Source organism: Cynocephalus volans, chromosome 4, assembly GCF_027409185.1.
Source record: "Cynocephalus volans isolate mCynVol1 chromosome 4, mCynVol1.pri, whole genome shotgun sequence".
NCBI lineage: Eukaryota > Metazoa > Chordata > Mammalia > Dermoptera > Cynocephalidae > Cynocephalus > Cynocephalus volans.
In genome coordinates, this window is record NC_084463.1 from 109,704,266 (window position 1) to 109,719,700 (window position 15,435).

The following is a 15,435-nucleotide window of genomic DNA, read 5'->3' on the forward strand; positions in this document are numbered from 1 at the left end:
TGTGCCATATCATCTCCAGGCAGCGGGAATGACTGAATGGTACAATGGCCTTTTAAAAAAGGGACTAAGGTTATCTACCCAACCCCCATCCCTGAAAGGGTGGACACAGCAATTATGGGCAACAGTCAGAATTCAAAATGAGAGACCCCACAAGGGCGGACCCTCTCCAGTGGAAGCTCTGTTGCCTAGGGCTGCAGCACCTATACAGCTGCAAATCACTACTAAAGATAACCTTTTGAAGCCAGGATATGGCAAGAATGGAAATATCCTCTTACCAGCCCCAACCTATTTGCACAGGGATAGACAGTACAATGGGAATGGCCTTGGAGAATAAAAGCCCCCCCCCCATATATGCTGGGTAGGTTTAATAGGGCCTTGGGGAAAAGGATTAGAGGAAGGCTTGCAAGTTTCACCTTGGGTGACAAGTACCTGGCCTCCTTGAGTAAAGGTAACATGGCCTGGAACAGATAAGTGCTCTATTCCAAAGTGCACATTTGTATTATGATTATGGCCAATCATGAGTTCCCCTATACTGTTATGTGTAGAACCTACAGATCCAACAGTGTTAGCAGATAAAGTATGGTATCATAAGCCAGGTAAGATACCTATTCCCGCAACCATCCTTTCTCAGGATGGCAAACTGGCATGTATCTTACCAGAGGGGCAAGAACTTCCCCTATTGGTACCAATAACTCTTCTGTCTTTTCACCTACAGCATTCTGTCTGCAGGCACTGCACCAGAGTCGTGTGATCAATGTATCAACCTACTGAATGTGCATTGAACTGCCCATCAGTATGACTACAGGATTCCATCATACCAATGGTGACTACGAACCAGACATATGCAGCTAAAGGACAGAACTATAAGCCTTAAGGTATATTGAATGGACAATAGGTTATGTAAATGTAAGGGTCATTTATCCTTGCGAAGGGAACATTGCAGAAGATTCTGAACACATAGATTGTATGGTGAGGGACCCTGAAGGGGTGGATTGTTGGGAAAATAGAATAATTTAATTAGGCCCCCTTGCCTTAGGTACAGTTTGGAGTGGTGAGGCACATTCTTTGTAAGCAAATGGGGGGGACAAAATTAGTGCACATGCACATCACCGCAACTTGGCTGGTGTTTTACTGCCTCAGGCATCCATGCTGTGCAAGGCCATGCTCTTCAACCTACAGCTCCAAGGACCTTCTGGCTGGTTACCTAACTCATAGACCTGCGTGTGAGGGGTCTGGGGACCCAGCCTGGCATGTGAGGGGTCTGGGGACCCAGCCTGGTATGTGTGGGGTCTGGGGACCCAGCCTGGTATGTGTGGGGTCTGGGGACCCAGCCTGGTGTGTGAAGGGTTTGTGACCCAGTCTGGAATGGGCTTGAGGGGTCTGTGAGCTCCAGACCCAAAACTAGCTTGACAATTGGCCCAGTTGGCAGGATTACAGGCAGGTAAAAGAGCTCTACACCCTCAAAGTACTTCATGCCTTTAGAAAGCCAGTTCTTTCCCCCCCAGTCTAAAGTTTTCCACAGGGACTATACTGACTCAGGATATGCCAGAGGTTATCTGCTAAAAATCAACATAGAAAATATCCAGCTATGTAACTGTCCCCACAAATGTGTGATCTTCAGAGGAAAAGTCTGAAGTGGGATTCTTAAAACTTTGAACTGCTTATGAAGCACAGACAGGTATTCTGCAGTCCCCTTGTCACCACTCCTTCCCAAGTAGACCACAGGGAGAGGCCATATAAGCAACATTGTAAATGTTGCAACCATGATGGGGAATACTGCAAAAGCAGAGGTTCCAGTGTAAGAAAATAATCTAAGTGATTCATTTTCAGAAATGACTTATCTGAGGGTGTTTTATTGAGATAGTAATTAATACTAGTCCCTACTGTTTTCTTCGAACAGATAAGGCTCTCCTTGAGATGGTAATTAGTTACTAACTCCCATTGTTTTCTTCATTCCCTGGTGTTAAGCAGGCCTTTTTCCGCAGGCGCATCCTGAGCCCCCAAACAAAGGTTCCTTGCATTGCAAGGGGGTAATAAATTTTAGCTGCTGGGAAGATTGTGCACCCTGAAGTACTCAGCCAATGAGGAATTGGGGGAAGGGACTTGTGCACTGCGGAATAAACTGCTTGCTACAGCCCTTTTCCGTGTTCCTGCACTTCAGACACCCGAACCTTATAAGGCCGTAATTAAAGTCTCCCTTCTCTGTACCTCTTGTCTCCGTGTCCATCCTTTGGCATTGGACGGGTGAGGGCATTTCTCACATCCAGTAACCCAGAAAGGAGAGTATTTTGGAGTTTCTTAACAACCCATGGTTTCTCACATAGTCCCGTTAAGAAAACTGCTGATCTCCCAGCAGCCTCTTCATACACCCACATACACGAAGCACACAGAGAGAAAAGAACTTGTCCCAAGTATACAGCAAGCTGAAATCAAAGATGAAAATAAAACTGAGAAACCTGGCTTCTTGCTTAGTGACCTACTTATTAGATTATGCATGGAGTATGCCTCTTTGGCCTTCCACATTCAACCACTTTTTGCTATTGTTCTTATTTTGACTTTACAAAATTATAATTAGATTGACTAGGAAGAGGTGTCAATACTAAATATACATTTGTTTAAAGCAAACAACAAAAAGCTACTCTTTTTTAACCAGTCTTGATATCTACTCTTCATGCATATTTATGGGTACAGTAGACAAGTACACACACACAAAAAACCCCAACTCAATGGTTTTTTCCATCGTTTAGATCTTTTCTTCCTGAATTAATCTTGTCGCACTCCAAAGAACACAAAGCTTTATAGAACCAAAGGAAAAAAAGAGATGGAAATGAAAGAAACTTACAAAGAAGGTATTTTGATTCTAGAACCAAAGGAGAGACAGAAAGAGCAAAAAGATGCATTTGACTATAACTTAAACATCACAGGTGTGGTCTAATTATCAGGGATGTTCATCAAGGATACTGCCCAGACATGCCCAATTACAAGAGTGCTGCCCAGATCCAATTCCAAGAGCATGCTGTCTTCTTTGGTAGTCCCCTTACTCATACTCCTCAGTTATATCCAAAAATTTCTCCCCTAAAAAAATTTTTGGTGGAGGGAGGAAACAATGAGTCATGTTGACACCAGTCCATGTATACTGCAAAGTCTTCTTCTCAGGTCTTTCTAATGACTAAGAAATTCAGAGGAAGAACGCCCTTCCCCCCAGCTAGTTTCATAACAATCAGAAAATGACATAAAAACATAGACCAGTTCTACTAGTAAGTCTAACAAAATGAAAAATAAAACAATCATATTTCTAATCTTGCTTTAAATCTGTTTTAGAACGAAGTAGAAAATATCTTTTTTTTTTTTTTAAGATGACCGGTAAGAGGATCTTAACCCTTGACTTGGTGTTGTCAGCACCACACTCTCCCAAGTGAGCCACGGGCTGGCCCTGAAAATATCATATTTTTAATCAATTCTTTTGGTATTTGAAAGAACAGGAAAGAGGAGCAAGCCATTCTCACAGGAAGAGAGGAGGAACACTTTCTCAAGGCCTTCCTTATCTTAAAAGTTTTCAAAACTGGCTCAGTACAACAAGAATCACTATGATCGGGTCAACTTTTACAAAACAACTGTGGCCTATAAAAGAAAACTACTGACTTAGTAATACATGTCTGACTACTAAAGTAGTGATGAAATTATATTATATGGGATTTGCTTAAAAGAATAGGGAGTGGGGCTGGCCAGTTAGCTAAGCTGGTTAAAGCTGGATAACACCAAGGTCAAGGATTCAGATCCCCTTACCAGCCAGCCATGGAAAAAAAAAAAAAAAAAGAATAGGTGGTGGAAAGTTTAGAAGTAAAATACAATTGTTGAAGCTGGGTATTGAGAACACAGGGATACTTTTGCACACTTTATTTAAAGTTTTACATAATAAAAAATTTTCTAATAAATATCTAAAAAATATGTAAAATACCGTGTTTGAAAAAATGTATATGAGGCCGGCCCATGGCTCACTTGGGAGAGTGTGGTGCTGATAACACCAAGGCCACGGGTTTGGATCCCTATATAGGGATGGCTGGTTAGCTCACTTGGGAGAGCGTGGTGCTGACAACACCAAGTCAAGGGTTAAGATCCCCTTACTGGCCATCTTTAAAAAAAAAAAAAAGAAACAAACAAAAAATGTATATGAAAAAGGCAATTCACAACACAGAGTATAAACAGAGGTTACAATGTATGTATGTCAGTGTCAGGTGATAAAGATGACAAATACCTCTGAATAATACCAAATTGAGCTTAAATTCATTGTTTTTATTTTTTTCCTGGAAAGTTATTCATGTTCCCCAAAATGAAAGAAAATAAACTTGGTGATACTATGTGGGCCCATCCCAAAGTCTTCCTCCCCAATTCTAGATGATGCCAGAGGTAGCAACATTTAAGCTCTCACCTCTTGAGGCAGCTCCAACTTTGACCGGTCATCCAGGCCATTGGAATGCAAGCCCATCAGGTATGGAACTGGAGCATCTAAGAAATGCAGGAGAGAAGCTGGGAGGATAGGGACATAGACATGCTGCCACTGGAAAGGAAACATGAGAGCTGTAATCGTCTCCGCCACAGTCATCAGTCTCTGGTAATCTAGGTTAAAAAAAAAAAAAGCACACACACAAACCGAAACAGTCAAAAATTAGGCACTTACTTTCCAAACAGTAAGTTAAAATCTTCATTACAATTTCTCATTTAGAAAGAATCAGGATAAACTTAAGGAAGGGTATGTTCTGTGTGATTACCTTATGGGTATTAGATAACCCAGTGACCCCAGTGGACCACAAGTTGAAATATACCTACATACACACACACAGGTCCCTACTAGTAATCAAATTTTAAATGGAAATACAATAAAAATAATAAATAGCATAAATAGCACCTTCCTCTAAATACTACCCCCAGAATGATAAGGAGATTCTCTTTAGTAGAAAGGGGTTGGGGGAACTAAAACAAACAAACAAAAAAAGGAACAGTGGTCTAGGTCTCCCTTCAACATGAAGCAAAAACTGGCTTAATTACCACTCAAGATAATTCTGCAGAGCATCCTGTAAGAAGGCTATGTGAGTTTTGCCTTCAAGATCAAGCATTAAAAAACACAGGCATGCAAAGGTTGGTTTTCCACACTAGCCAAGTCTGCCCTACACCTGGCAACCTTTCCTGAATGGAGACCGCACAAAAACATTATTTTAACATTTCAAGAAAAAGCTCCCCTAGAACTTGAAAGACCCAGAGGACTAACTTCAAAACTTTTGTTCTAGGTCAGATATCATAGCCTAGAAGGGAAGGCTTGTGCTCAGTGTTTAGCTTCTCTTCAGAATGTAATTTCTAGACCTGTGTGCGGGTTTTTTCGGTTTTTTGGTTTTTTGTTTTAAATGAGTAATAAACACACTGGCGAAGCCAATAAGATGCTAATACTGAAATTTAACAAATACTGCTCACAAACAGTGTGATGCTTTCAGGCATTAAAGGACAAAGCAGGAACATAAATTTTAATTTTCCTTCTGGAAAGGCTGATTTCAAATGAGTTGTCATAGGAGTTAAAATGGTTTTATGCACTAAAAACCTACCATACCACTTAAACACATCACAGCTTGGTTCATAAAGGAGTTATAAGTAATGAAAATGTGAAAGTTTGAATAAGAAGGGAGCAGAAGCTGGTATGTATTAACTAGGTGGAAGTTTAGCAAAGCATTCTACATTTGCTCAGTAATAAAACTTGAAAAGCTTCCTATCACCTTATTCCTGGCTAATCAAAGAGCATGACCTATAAATAACTTTTTTTTTACTAATGTGATAAATAGACATTTGGTCTTTGTCTCCAGTTCCTGGCACACAACTTCTAAAAACCTTGGAATTTTCCAGGTAATAAGTGTCTTTTGTATGCTAATGAGATGACTGGTGGCTGTGGCCCTGTGGATAGCTTTACAATGGGTACAGTTCACCAGAGAGGCCAAGGCATGATTAGAGGGTTGAAACTTTCAACCCCTACCCCGACCTCCTCAGGGCAGGGGAGAGAGGCTGGAGATTGAGTTAACCACCAATGAGCAATGGTTTCATCAATCATGCCTACCTAGTAATGAAGCCTCCGTGAAAAAAAAAAAAACAAAGGGGTTCAAAGAACTTCTGGGCTGGTGAACACATTGAGGTGCTGGAGGATAGAGCACCCGGAAAGGACATGGAGGCTGCACACCCCTCCCCTATACCCTGCCCGTACAATGCTTCCATTTGGCTGTTCCTGAGTTGTGTCCTTTATAATAAATAAGTAATAGTAAGTAAAGCACTTGCCTGAGTTTGGTGAACCATTTGTAAGAAAATAATCTAAGTGATTCACTTCCAGAAATAATTCAGGCCCAGCCCAAAAGCATTCTAGAAAATTTTCAAACATGAGGTGGGTACTATGGGAACCTGTCAACTCTATAGCCTGTCAGTCAGAAGTACAGATGACCTAGACTTGCAACTGCCTGAGGTGGAGGTAGTCTTGTGAGACTGAGCCCTTAACATTTGGGGTTTGTGCTAACTCTGGGGAGTTAATGTCAGAATTGAATTAAATTGTAGGACACCCAGCTTGTGTTCAGAGAGTTGGAGAATTGGTTGGTAGAAGGGAAAATCCACACATTTGGTGTCAGAAGTGTTGTGAGTATAAACACACCAGAACTAGTAATTCAAATAAATAGAAATTACTGACTTAAAAGTCATCTTTTAAAATATATCTAGTGCACTACAGGAATGTATATGTATCTTTGGGGAAAGTAATGCACTTGACAGATCAGTGATGTGACCAATCAGTGGGTAAAACTGAGCTCAGAAATTTGATTACCAATAATAAAAATAACAATACAACTGGTTTAGGAAAAGGACAAAGGAACATGAGCTTTTCACATTCACTAAAAATCTGCAGCAGACTCTGATAAGAGTTCAAGGAGAAACTATCTCATTTTTCATTGTGCCTTTTGTGGGGAGGAGCATCTGGTTGGTACAGGGATCTGAACCCATGAACTTAGTGTTATAAGGCTGCACTCTCACCAAGCATCATCATTCCCACATTAAAAACTATTCAGGGGGCTGGCTGGTTGGCTCAGTTGGTTAGAATGCAACCTTGTAACACCAAGGTCAAAGGTTCAGATGCCCATATTGGCCAGCTGCCAAAAAACCCCAAAAAAACTATTCAGTGAGGACTGCCACCCCATTGAAGGAAGGGAAAAAAATTCCCAAATCATAAAAAACACTCAAGTTAGATAATCTATATATTATTTCAGAAAAAGTATTTAGTCCCACATGAAGGTAATCAATAACTGATAATAAAAGTTAGACCACTGCAAGATCTACCTCAGTCTCTTCTGTGATGTCTCGATTCCATGAGGGCACCTGGACACCTCTGCTTGTTTACCTGATTTCTGCTGAAATCCTCCTGTTTTACTATTACTTTAACAATTACTACTAAGAAAAATTCTAATTATTTTCCAGATGAGACCTTAATTCTTACATCGTTCAGCTTTTTTTCTAGATATGAATGTCTGTAAATAATCCACTCAACAGCAATAATCTTTAGAATCTCAGACATCATAAGAACTTCCTTTAAAATTCAAAATTAAGATAAATCAAAAGAATGTAAAAGCGTGGGAGAACACCTTCAAATGATATTTACAGCCAAAGGTCTAGTCTTACTGTGCCCCGACACTTACTCTTAAAATACATATTTTGAATAAATGTTATGGAGAATAATTCCCCCCTTTTCAGTGTACCCACACCATTTCTAGATTTTTTTAAAAGGCAGGAAGTACCAGAAGCCTTTTTAATCACAGGAAAACCAAAGGCATCCTCCTTCCCTTACCCAAAGTCAATAAAGCAGGTGCTACTGCTCTATGTGGTTGGCATTCCTAACATGTCTGCTTAGGAACAATAACATCTCACAGCAGGCCAACAGATACTCTGAGTAAAGCTGTCCCTGAAATGCCATTGTCACGAAGCTTCCTGGTCACTGGAATGCGCTGTACAGTATATAGCTGCAGTATACGAGAACATCTGCTCTATAACCATAAAACAGGGCATGCTAGAGTCTGAATGAAAGAGTTTTCTCTGATTCATAAAAGGTTTTTCAATAATACAGAAATCTAGTTCTAGTTTTTCCCCTACTCTTCAGGATGAATCTAAACTAGTATCTAAAACTCAGACCACTTGCATCTTGTAGTGTGGATTGCCTCAGACTGAAAACTCTGAAGAATTCCTTGTGATGCATTTGAAATTGTGGCATTCTTAGAAACAAAATCTTTTTGGGATGAGAGACAATCCCCTATTTCAAGACTAAACTCTTTCCATTTATGTGGTTTGGTTTAACAAACACTAGAAATTTGAAATTTTACAGCCTTTCTGATCTGTGTGAATTATGGGTTTTCTTCCTCTACACTTTTAAATTTTACAAAAAGCAACATCCCACCTTGAAGGATGGCCTAATAAATAATGCCTCAGGAATCTAGCAATCTGTGGTACCCACACTAGGATGCTGATCTCCAAGTGCTGTAAGCAACAGCACAAAACCCATTTGTATACACTAGTACAAATGATAAAACCAGTACCTCCTTTGCCACTGCCAGTCTCTGTGCTCATCATTCCAAGATGGTGAAATCAATAAATAGGAAGCAGCTAAAGGTCAGCTGCATCCAAAGTGTTTCAGCCAATCAAAATCAACTGTTAGTTCCAGGGCTGTCTGGGTTCTCTCACAGATCCCATAACATTGTAATGAGCAATTACTTTTAACAAAAGAAGATAATGCAAAGCATACTGGGATTAAAACCACCAGTCTGAGTGTGAGAAGGGAGGAATCCACACATTTTTATGACGTGCCTGTGTGCAGAGAAAGACAATGGACTTGGGATCACTCCACAGATAAGCTTCCTCCCTAAACAAACGACAGGGCAGCTCCTGCATGTTAGAAACTGAATTAAAATTGTCCTTGCACACTCGCACACCTATGAAATTGGTATGAATAAGGATGTTTCTCATAATTCTCTGTTCTTGGGAAACAACCTAATCTGTATGTCCTGAAATTCCCAAGGTACATTATTCAGTGAAAGAAGCAAGGTGCAAAACAATGATTAGTATGCTCCCATTTGTTGTTTTCTAAAAGTATGTATGTTGTATATGCATGACTGGAAGGAAACAGTGGTAAACCCTCTGAAGGAGAACCAGGGGCCAGAGGTGGAAGTCTTATACTTCACTTTACACCCTTTTATAATGTTTTAAATTTCTACCATTTGAATGAAATGCTTTTTTTCAAGCTTTATTTTAGTATATCATACATATGTCATAAAGGGTAGGCCTAATTTAAAGAATATTAAAATTAACACATGTGTACTCAAAACCTAACATAAAAAACAGTGCTTTATTTTAAAATATTAGAGAGGGGAGAATTTTAAAAATTAAGAGATTACTTCTCAGGGGTAGGATTCTAGGTCAAAGAAAAAGGGAAACTGCCAACTTTCTCTGCACTGACTGTCCACACATAATTTATTTGTTTTTAAAAAACTATTATTTTCATTAGGGATACACAAGAAACGATCATTGAAAGCATATGTTGCTCCCACTCACTGAACTATATGCTTAGCAAGAGTCAGCTGCATTTGTTCCCAAATTTGTTGTGCTAGTTGAACTTATTACTGGATTATATAACAACCAAATATTATGTAAATGGTAAAATATGAGGGCAGAAAGAATAGTTGTTTCTCTGAAAATGAAATGCTTCAAAAAGACCTTTTCAATTATCCCATCAACTACCTTATTAGGCCACATCAGATAAAGAGCCTCTGTTCTGTACATAATTTTAAAACAACTAAAAACTTAGGCTATTTAAAAAAAAAAAACAAAAAAAAAACCGATGGCTGGTTAGCTCAGTTGGTTAGAGTGCAGCACGGTGTTATAACACCAAGGTCAGGGGTTCGGATCCCCATACCAGCCAGCTTCTAAAAAAAAAAAAAAAAATTATTTCTATATAGAACAAACAAATATTATCAAAAAGTAAACCTTATGACCTACACAAAGAAAACACTGCTTAAAACTGCCAGTTCAGTCATCCGAACGGTTATTCTTTTAGAGTTTTACAATTTAGCCTGCATTCCTTTTCCCTAAGTAACACTTCTTTTCTATTCAGGCTGCATCAATTGCAGTGATGTTGGCATGTTTTTGGCCAGAGAGATTTTCATCCACATAAGAATGATGTCTTTGAATCACAAATAAAAACTGCTTCAAGAAAACCAATCTAAATTGCTGAAAGCACTCTATTAATAAGGGAGTAACCTACATTTAATAAAAGGGAATCCACATACAATCTGGCTTCCTGTTAAGTTTCTAAAACCATCTCCTACTACATTTCTGCTCATTCACTCCATTCCACCCACCCAGCTTCCTCACTGTTTTTGAACACATAAAGCACATTCTTGTCTTATATCCTTTATATTTCCTGTGCCCTTTGCCTGGAATACTTTTCTTACAGATTTGAATAGGTCACTCAGAGAGGCCGAACCTAATCACCCTATTAAAAACTGGAACTTCTCTTCACCAAATACTATTCCTTTCCCTGTTTTATTTTTCTTCACAAACCTCATTAACTACCTTATTTATTTATTTAATCACCTCTATTTGCCCACCAAAATATAAGTTCCATGATAGTTTCTCTGTTTTGTCCACCAATATATCTCCAGCCCTTGAAACAATGCCTAGCACACAGTACACTCAATAATGTGTTGATTAATTTTTTTAAAATATGTACTGAATGAATTTTATATTACTTGTCTGGCTCATTTAATAAGCATCTGTTTCCTTCTGATCTGCTTTACTGTTTTGTCCAAATCTACTGCTTGAACTCAACCTCTCGTTTATAAAAACAATTCAGTTAAGCAAACAATAGAAAGAAGCAACACCTCCTCTTTTTCTCAAATGTATTTTCTCGATATATAAAGGAGCATTCTTTGTGCCTTGATTGTACTGTTAGGCTGAGGAAGGGGCAGAAATAACTGCAGAATAACAGGACAGAATTGATAGAATGTCAGCTGCTGGTGACCATCACCACCCACCCCTCTTTTCAGCTTCAGTCAGAAGGGACCTCAGGAGGCAGGGTTCCCCTCCCAGACTGGAGTGCCTAGACGAAGGCCACAAAGAAAATCAATCAGAAATGTTAGCCCTCTCATGTTCCATCAACTTGCCAACCACCACCTACTTGTAAAAGATCTGAGTTTTGCTCAAATTTTAATAGCCCTTTACAGTCCGCCCCACTGTGTCTGAATATGGAAAGAAGGGAGCCCCTATGTAGGCAGAGACCTCTAGTAAGCACTGACTTACGCTGTGAGTAGAGCAGGATTTGAAACTCCAGAAGAGCACAAGTAAAAAGCTGAAACACATTCTCCACCCCAAGCAGTTCAAAAACCTCTCTGACAGGAAAGTCAAATAGGGGAAGCTCGTTGGTACTTGGTCTCTGGCAAATTATTGGCCCATAGACACCAGAAAACTTCAAAGACCGGCCAGGAGGTGGGAGTGGCACCTCATAGAGTACGTTGTATATGTAGCTCTCAAGGGGCAGTGGAGGGGGCTGAGGTGAAGTGACTGCCTGGTGGAGTTGCTCCAACACATTCCGACATGCCTTCATGAAGGACATGGGCGTGATGAGGCAGATGCACTTAGAGACGTAGAGAGTGTCCCGGCTAATGTCATAGGAGTTGAAGCGCTGCAGTTTGGTCCCAGGAGTGCCTTCACCGTCCTCCATGCTACTCTGGTCTTGGCCATCAGCAGGGGGAGCATGTAGAACATCATATTCAGCATTGTGCATGTGGTAGAGGGTCTGCATTGCACTGCAGATCTGCTTGCTAGTCACCTCTTCATAAAACGTGAGGGCAAACCCAAATGTCCGAGAGCCATCCTCCCTTGTGATAATAAAAGCATGGAACTGAGGCTCCCTGGGATCAGCCTGGGTCTTGAATGCCAGCCCTTTCGGCATGCAGAGCTGCAAAAGACAAGGCAACAAACAGTGAGAACCCTCACTGCTGATCCTCTTTTCAGAACACCATCACTATTTATTTATTTATTTATTTGTTTGTTTGTTTGTTTGTTTGTTTATAGAGCGTTTACTATGCTGGGTATGTATCTGCCCTAAAGCTCTCCCATTCTAAAGCAAAACACACAAGTAAATAAAATTATAATGCCGTCATCAGGGCTATAAAGAAGTAAATACAAAGTACTAGGGAACACAGAACAGACAACTTGGCCTTGGAATATCAGAAAAAGCTTCAGAAATGTGATTATGCTAGATTTCATCAGGTAGAAAAGGGAAAGAAGGGTATTTCAGGGACAGGAAGAAAATGCACAAAGATATGGAGATAAAAGAAAGCCTGGAGAATTTAGGAACTGGTAGGTGGTTAACCATAACAGCATGAGACAGAGTAAGATATGTATTAGATGATGCTAGAAATATATCTAAAAACCAGAGAGATGCAAATCCATACCTAAAACTGAACTTTATTATTACATAGTTTTAGACTCTACCAGATCACAAAATTCCATCATCAATAAAACCTTCTCTTTTCACATCAAAAAGGGTGCTCATTTCATATAAAACAAGGAGATGATATAATCAGGATAAAGATGTAATTTTTTTCACTTTAACTCAGGTGAGTTATATAAACTTGGATAGCTAATCAAACTGACCTGAATCAATTAGTCCCCACTTCCTAGTTTTACACAATTCTGGCTATACAAACAGCCTGGTTTAACAAATATAAGAACCTACATTATGTTATATCCGTTAGCCTTGAACTTGACTTCCCAAAGTCTAAGTATTTCTAGGATATAGCACATTACAATGAAAGAAGCACTGGACTAGGAATCATAAAACTTAATGCTAAGACTCATCTGTGAAATGATGATAATACGATTTGGTTTACTCTGCCTATTTCACAGGATTACTCTGTGCATCAAACAAGATCATTCTCTAAAAACCATACAGTGCTATTAAAAATGTAACAGAGGCAGTACAAAGATGTGGTTAAGAGCAGAGGTCTGGAGCCAGACCTATAGCATTTAAACTCCGGCTTGACTGTTAGTCATGTGACCTTGAACCCATTACTTAACCTCTCTGGATCTCAGTGTCCTCGTCTATAAATTATGCACTTGTGTGTGTGTGTGTGTGTGTGTGTGTGTATGTGTGTACTTAATATTACTTACATAAGAGGTATTGCAAGGATTAAATGAGTTACTTCATGTAAAATGCTTACTGGAGTGCCTAGCACAAGGTGAATATTCAATAAAGTTTAGCTTATTCACAGTAGTATTCTTCTACATAAGATTTTTAAATGCTGTCTTATCTAAAATTATGATGATACAAAAATACCCATTTCTGCCATATTACTCAGGTATATACAATGCAGAATGAGAGAAAACTTTTTAAAACATCACTCACCATGTAACCTCAATGCAATAAGCAATCAATCACTCAATACCACAAAATAAGTTCACTGGCCCAGTACTACATACTCATATCTGTCTGACACAATAGAAACACATTGTGACTTTTAGCATATTTGATATATTCGGAATATTTTATATATTGACCAAAATGTAGAATTATGAACAACATACATTAAATCCCTTCTTCAAAAGTTATTTGTGTTTGGTGAGACTTGGCATCCCAGCCAAGATACACAATCCTACTATAAATTACTCTATAAGTTATCTCACACTTGTAGCTAATAAATACTAACCATTCCCACTGCATCTTGGTCAAAGGGATTCCATTCTACATTCTCAGGATATCGTGCAAGGACCTTAGACTTGAATGTTCTTCTCAATGGTGTCTGCTCAAAATTTTCTCCTGTAAGAAAAAGAATGAGGCAAATCATCTCCACAAAGTTAAATCACAGTGTTATGAATATCTAAGCTTAGGAGTCCAGCAAAGTACAGAAATGAAGGCAAGAGGGTTAGTATGCCAACCATCTAAGAATAGGAAAGGCAATAAAGTTATTAGGTCAGTAAAGAAGCTGAAAAAGTGTAGCATGGTTAATACTGGACACCACTAGCTGTCTTTGTTTTTTCTTCAAAATGAAATTATCACTACAAATCCAACAGTTAATTTTCTTGGGAGAAAGAAGAGAAAGCACAAGTAATGTAAAGGATTGTATCCATCTCTTATTCCACATTTAATTTGTTTAAAGTCAACTGAAAACATCATAGAAGCATAAATTATTTTAAGTTCAGAATAAACTGTGCATTTCTATGATCTCTGAAAAATACAGCGACTAAAAGATATAAGAAAACAGATTAAAGGCTAAATCTAATGAGCTATTTTGTCAATTCAGAATAATTTTAAATTTCTGGAATTCTCCTTTGTATCCCCCTTCTCCCTCCTAAAAACCACTAAAGTACATTGAAATCGGAACATTTAAACAAAGAGAGAAAGAACCAAAGAACCTACCACCTAGAGGGATACAAATCTGAAAAACCTACTGGTCAAAAAAGGCCCAAGAAAGTTAGAAGATCAAAGGGTACAAAATGCCACTGGAGAGACATATATTTAAGAACCACCAGAAAGCTTTGAGTGTTCTCAATTTTGTTGTTTTTACCTTCAGTTGTACTTGAAATGAAAGGACTGGCACCATTCCTGGCTTTAGAAGCCTGTATGTACTGGCATAATGCTATATGATAAATGAAATAACAGAATATTACAATAAAGCAGTGTTAGTCAACTTTTTGACCATGACTCCAGTACAGAATACATTTTACATCATGAAGCAATAAACATACACATGTGTACATATAAATTTATCTAAAACAAAAATTTCACGAAATACTTACCCTTACTATATGAGGGGGTCTTCAAAAAGTTTATGGAAAGATTTGTATTATTGTTTAATCCCATTTTTCCATGAACTTTTTGATGTACCCTCATATATCATCATGCCTGCTCATATTTGCTATTCTATACCATTAAAACAAAAAATGCTGATTGCAGACCTATTAATGGTCACAATCCATAGTTTGAAAAACATTACAATAAGTTATAATAGAATGAAGAGCTCAACCAATATCAAGTTACTATAAAGTCACTAGAGCTTTATCCAAATATTGCCCCAATATAACAACCACAATTATTTGAAGTTGATACAACAAACAAACAGAAAGGACATTGTTGGGGGGGAGGGGGGGAGGGAGAAGGGAGGGAGATTTTGGTGATGGGGAGCATTAATCAGCTACAATGTATATCGACAAAATAAAATTTAAAAAAATAAAAAATAAAAAAAATAAAAAAATAAAAAATAAATAAAACTGGCATTGCACAACAAAAAAAAAAAAAAAATATTGCCCCAAATATTGCTTTTCCTAAGGGGTTAGGGGGAGGGAGACAAATTAAATGCACCTAATAGTTAAAAC

At 38.6% G+C, this 15,435-nt stretch overlaps 1 protein-coding gene across 5 annotated transcripts in view; it reads right to left on the bottom strand.

The window, feature by feature from the left end:
* Nucleotides 1-15,435, bottom strand: part of DENND5A (DENN domain containing 5A) — a 99,470-nt gene that overhangs the window by 45,718 nt on the left and 38,317 nt on the right. For 3 of the 5 annotated variants that reach the window (XM_063092785.1, XM_063092789.1, XM_063092788.1), the window contains exons 2-5: nucleotides 14,628-14,699; nucleotides 13,770-13,879; nucleotides 11,359-12,016; nucleotides 4,430-4,617 (exon numbers count right to left, since the gene is read on the bottom strand). In XM_063092785.1, the coding sequence (XP_062948855.1) occupies nucleotides 4,430-4,617; nucleotides 11,359-12,016; nucleotides 13,770-13,879; nucleotides 14,628-14,699 (1,028 nt within the window). The remainder of the gene's footprint in view (nucleotides 1-4,429; nucleotides 4,618-11,358; nucleotides 12,017-13,769; nucleotides 13,880-14,627; nucleotides 14,700-15,435) is intronic. The other 2 variants (XM_063092787.1, XM_063092786.1) reach the window with 2 other exon arrangements.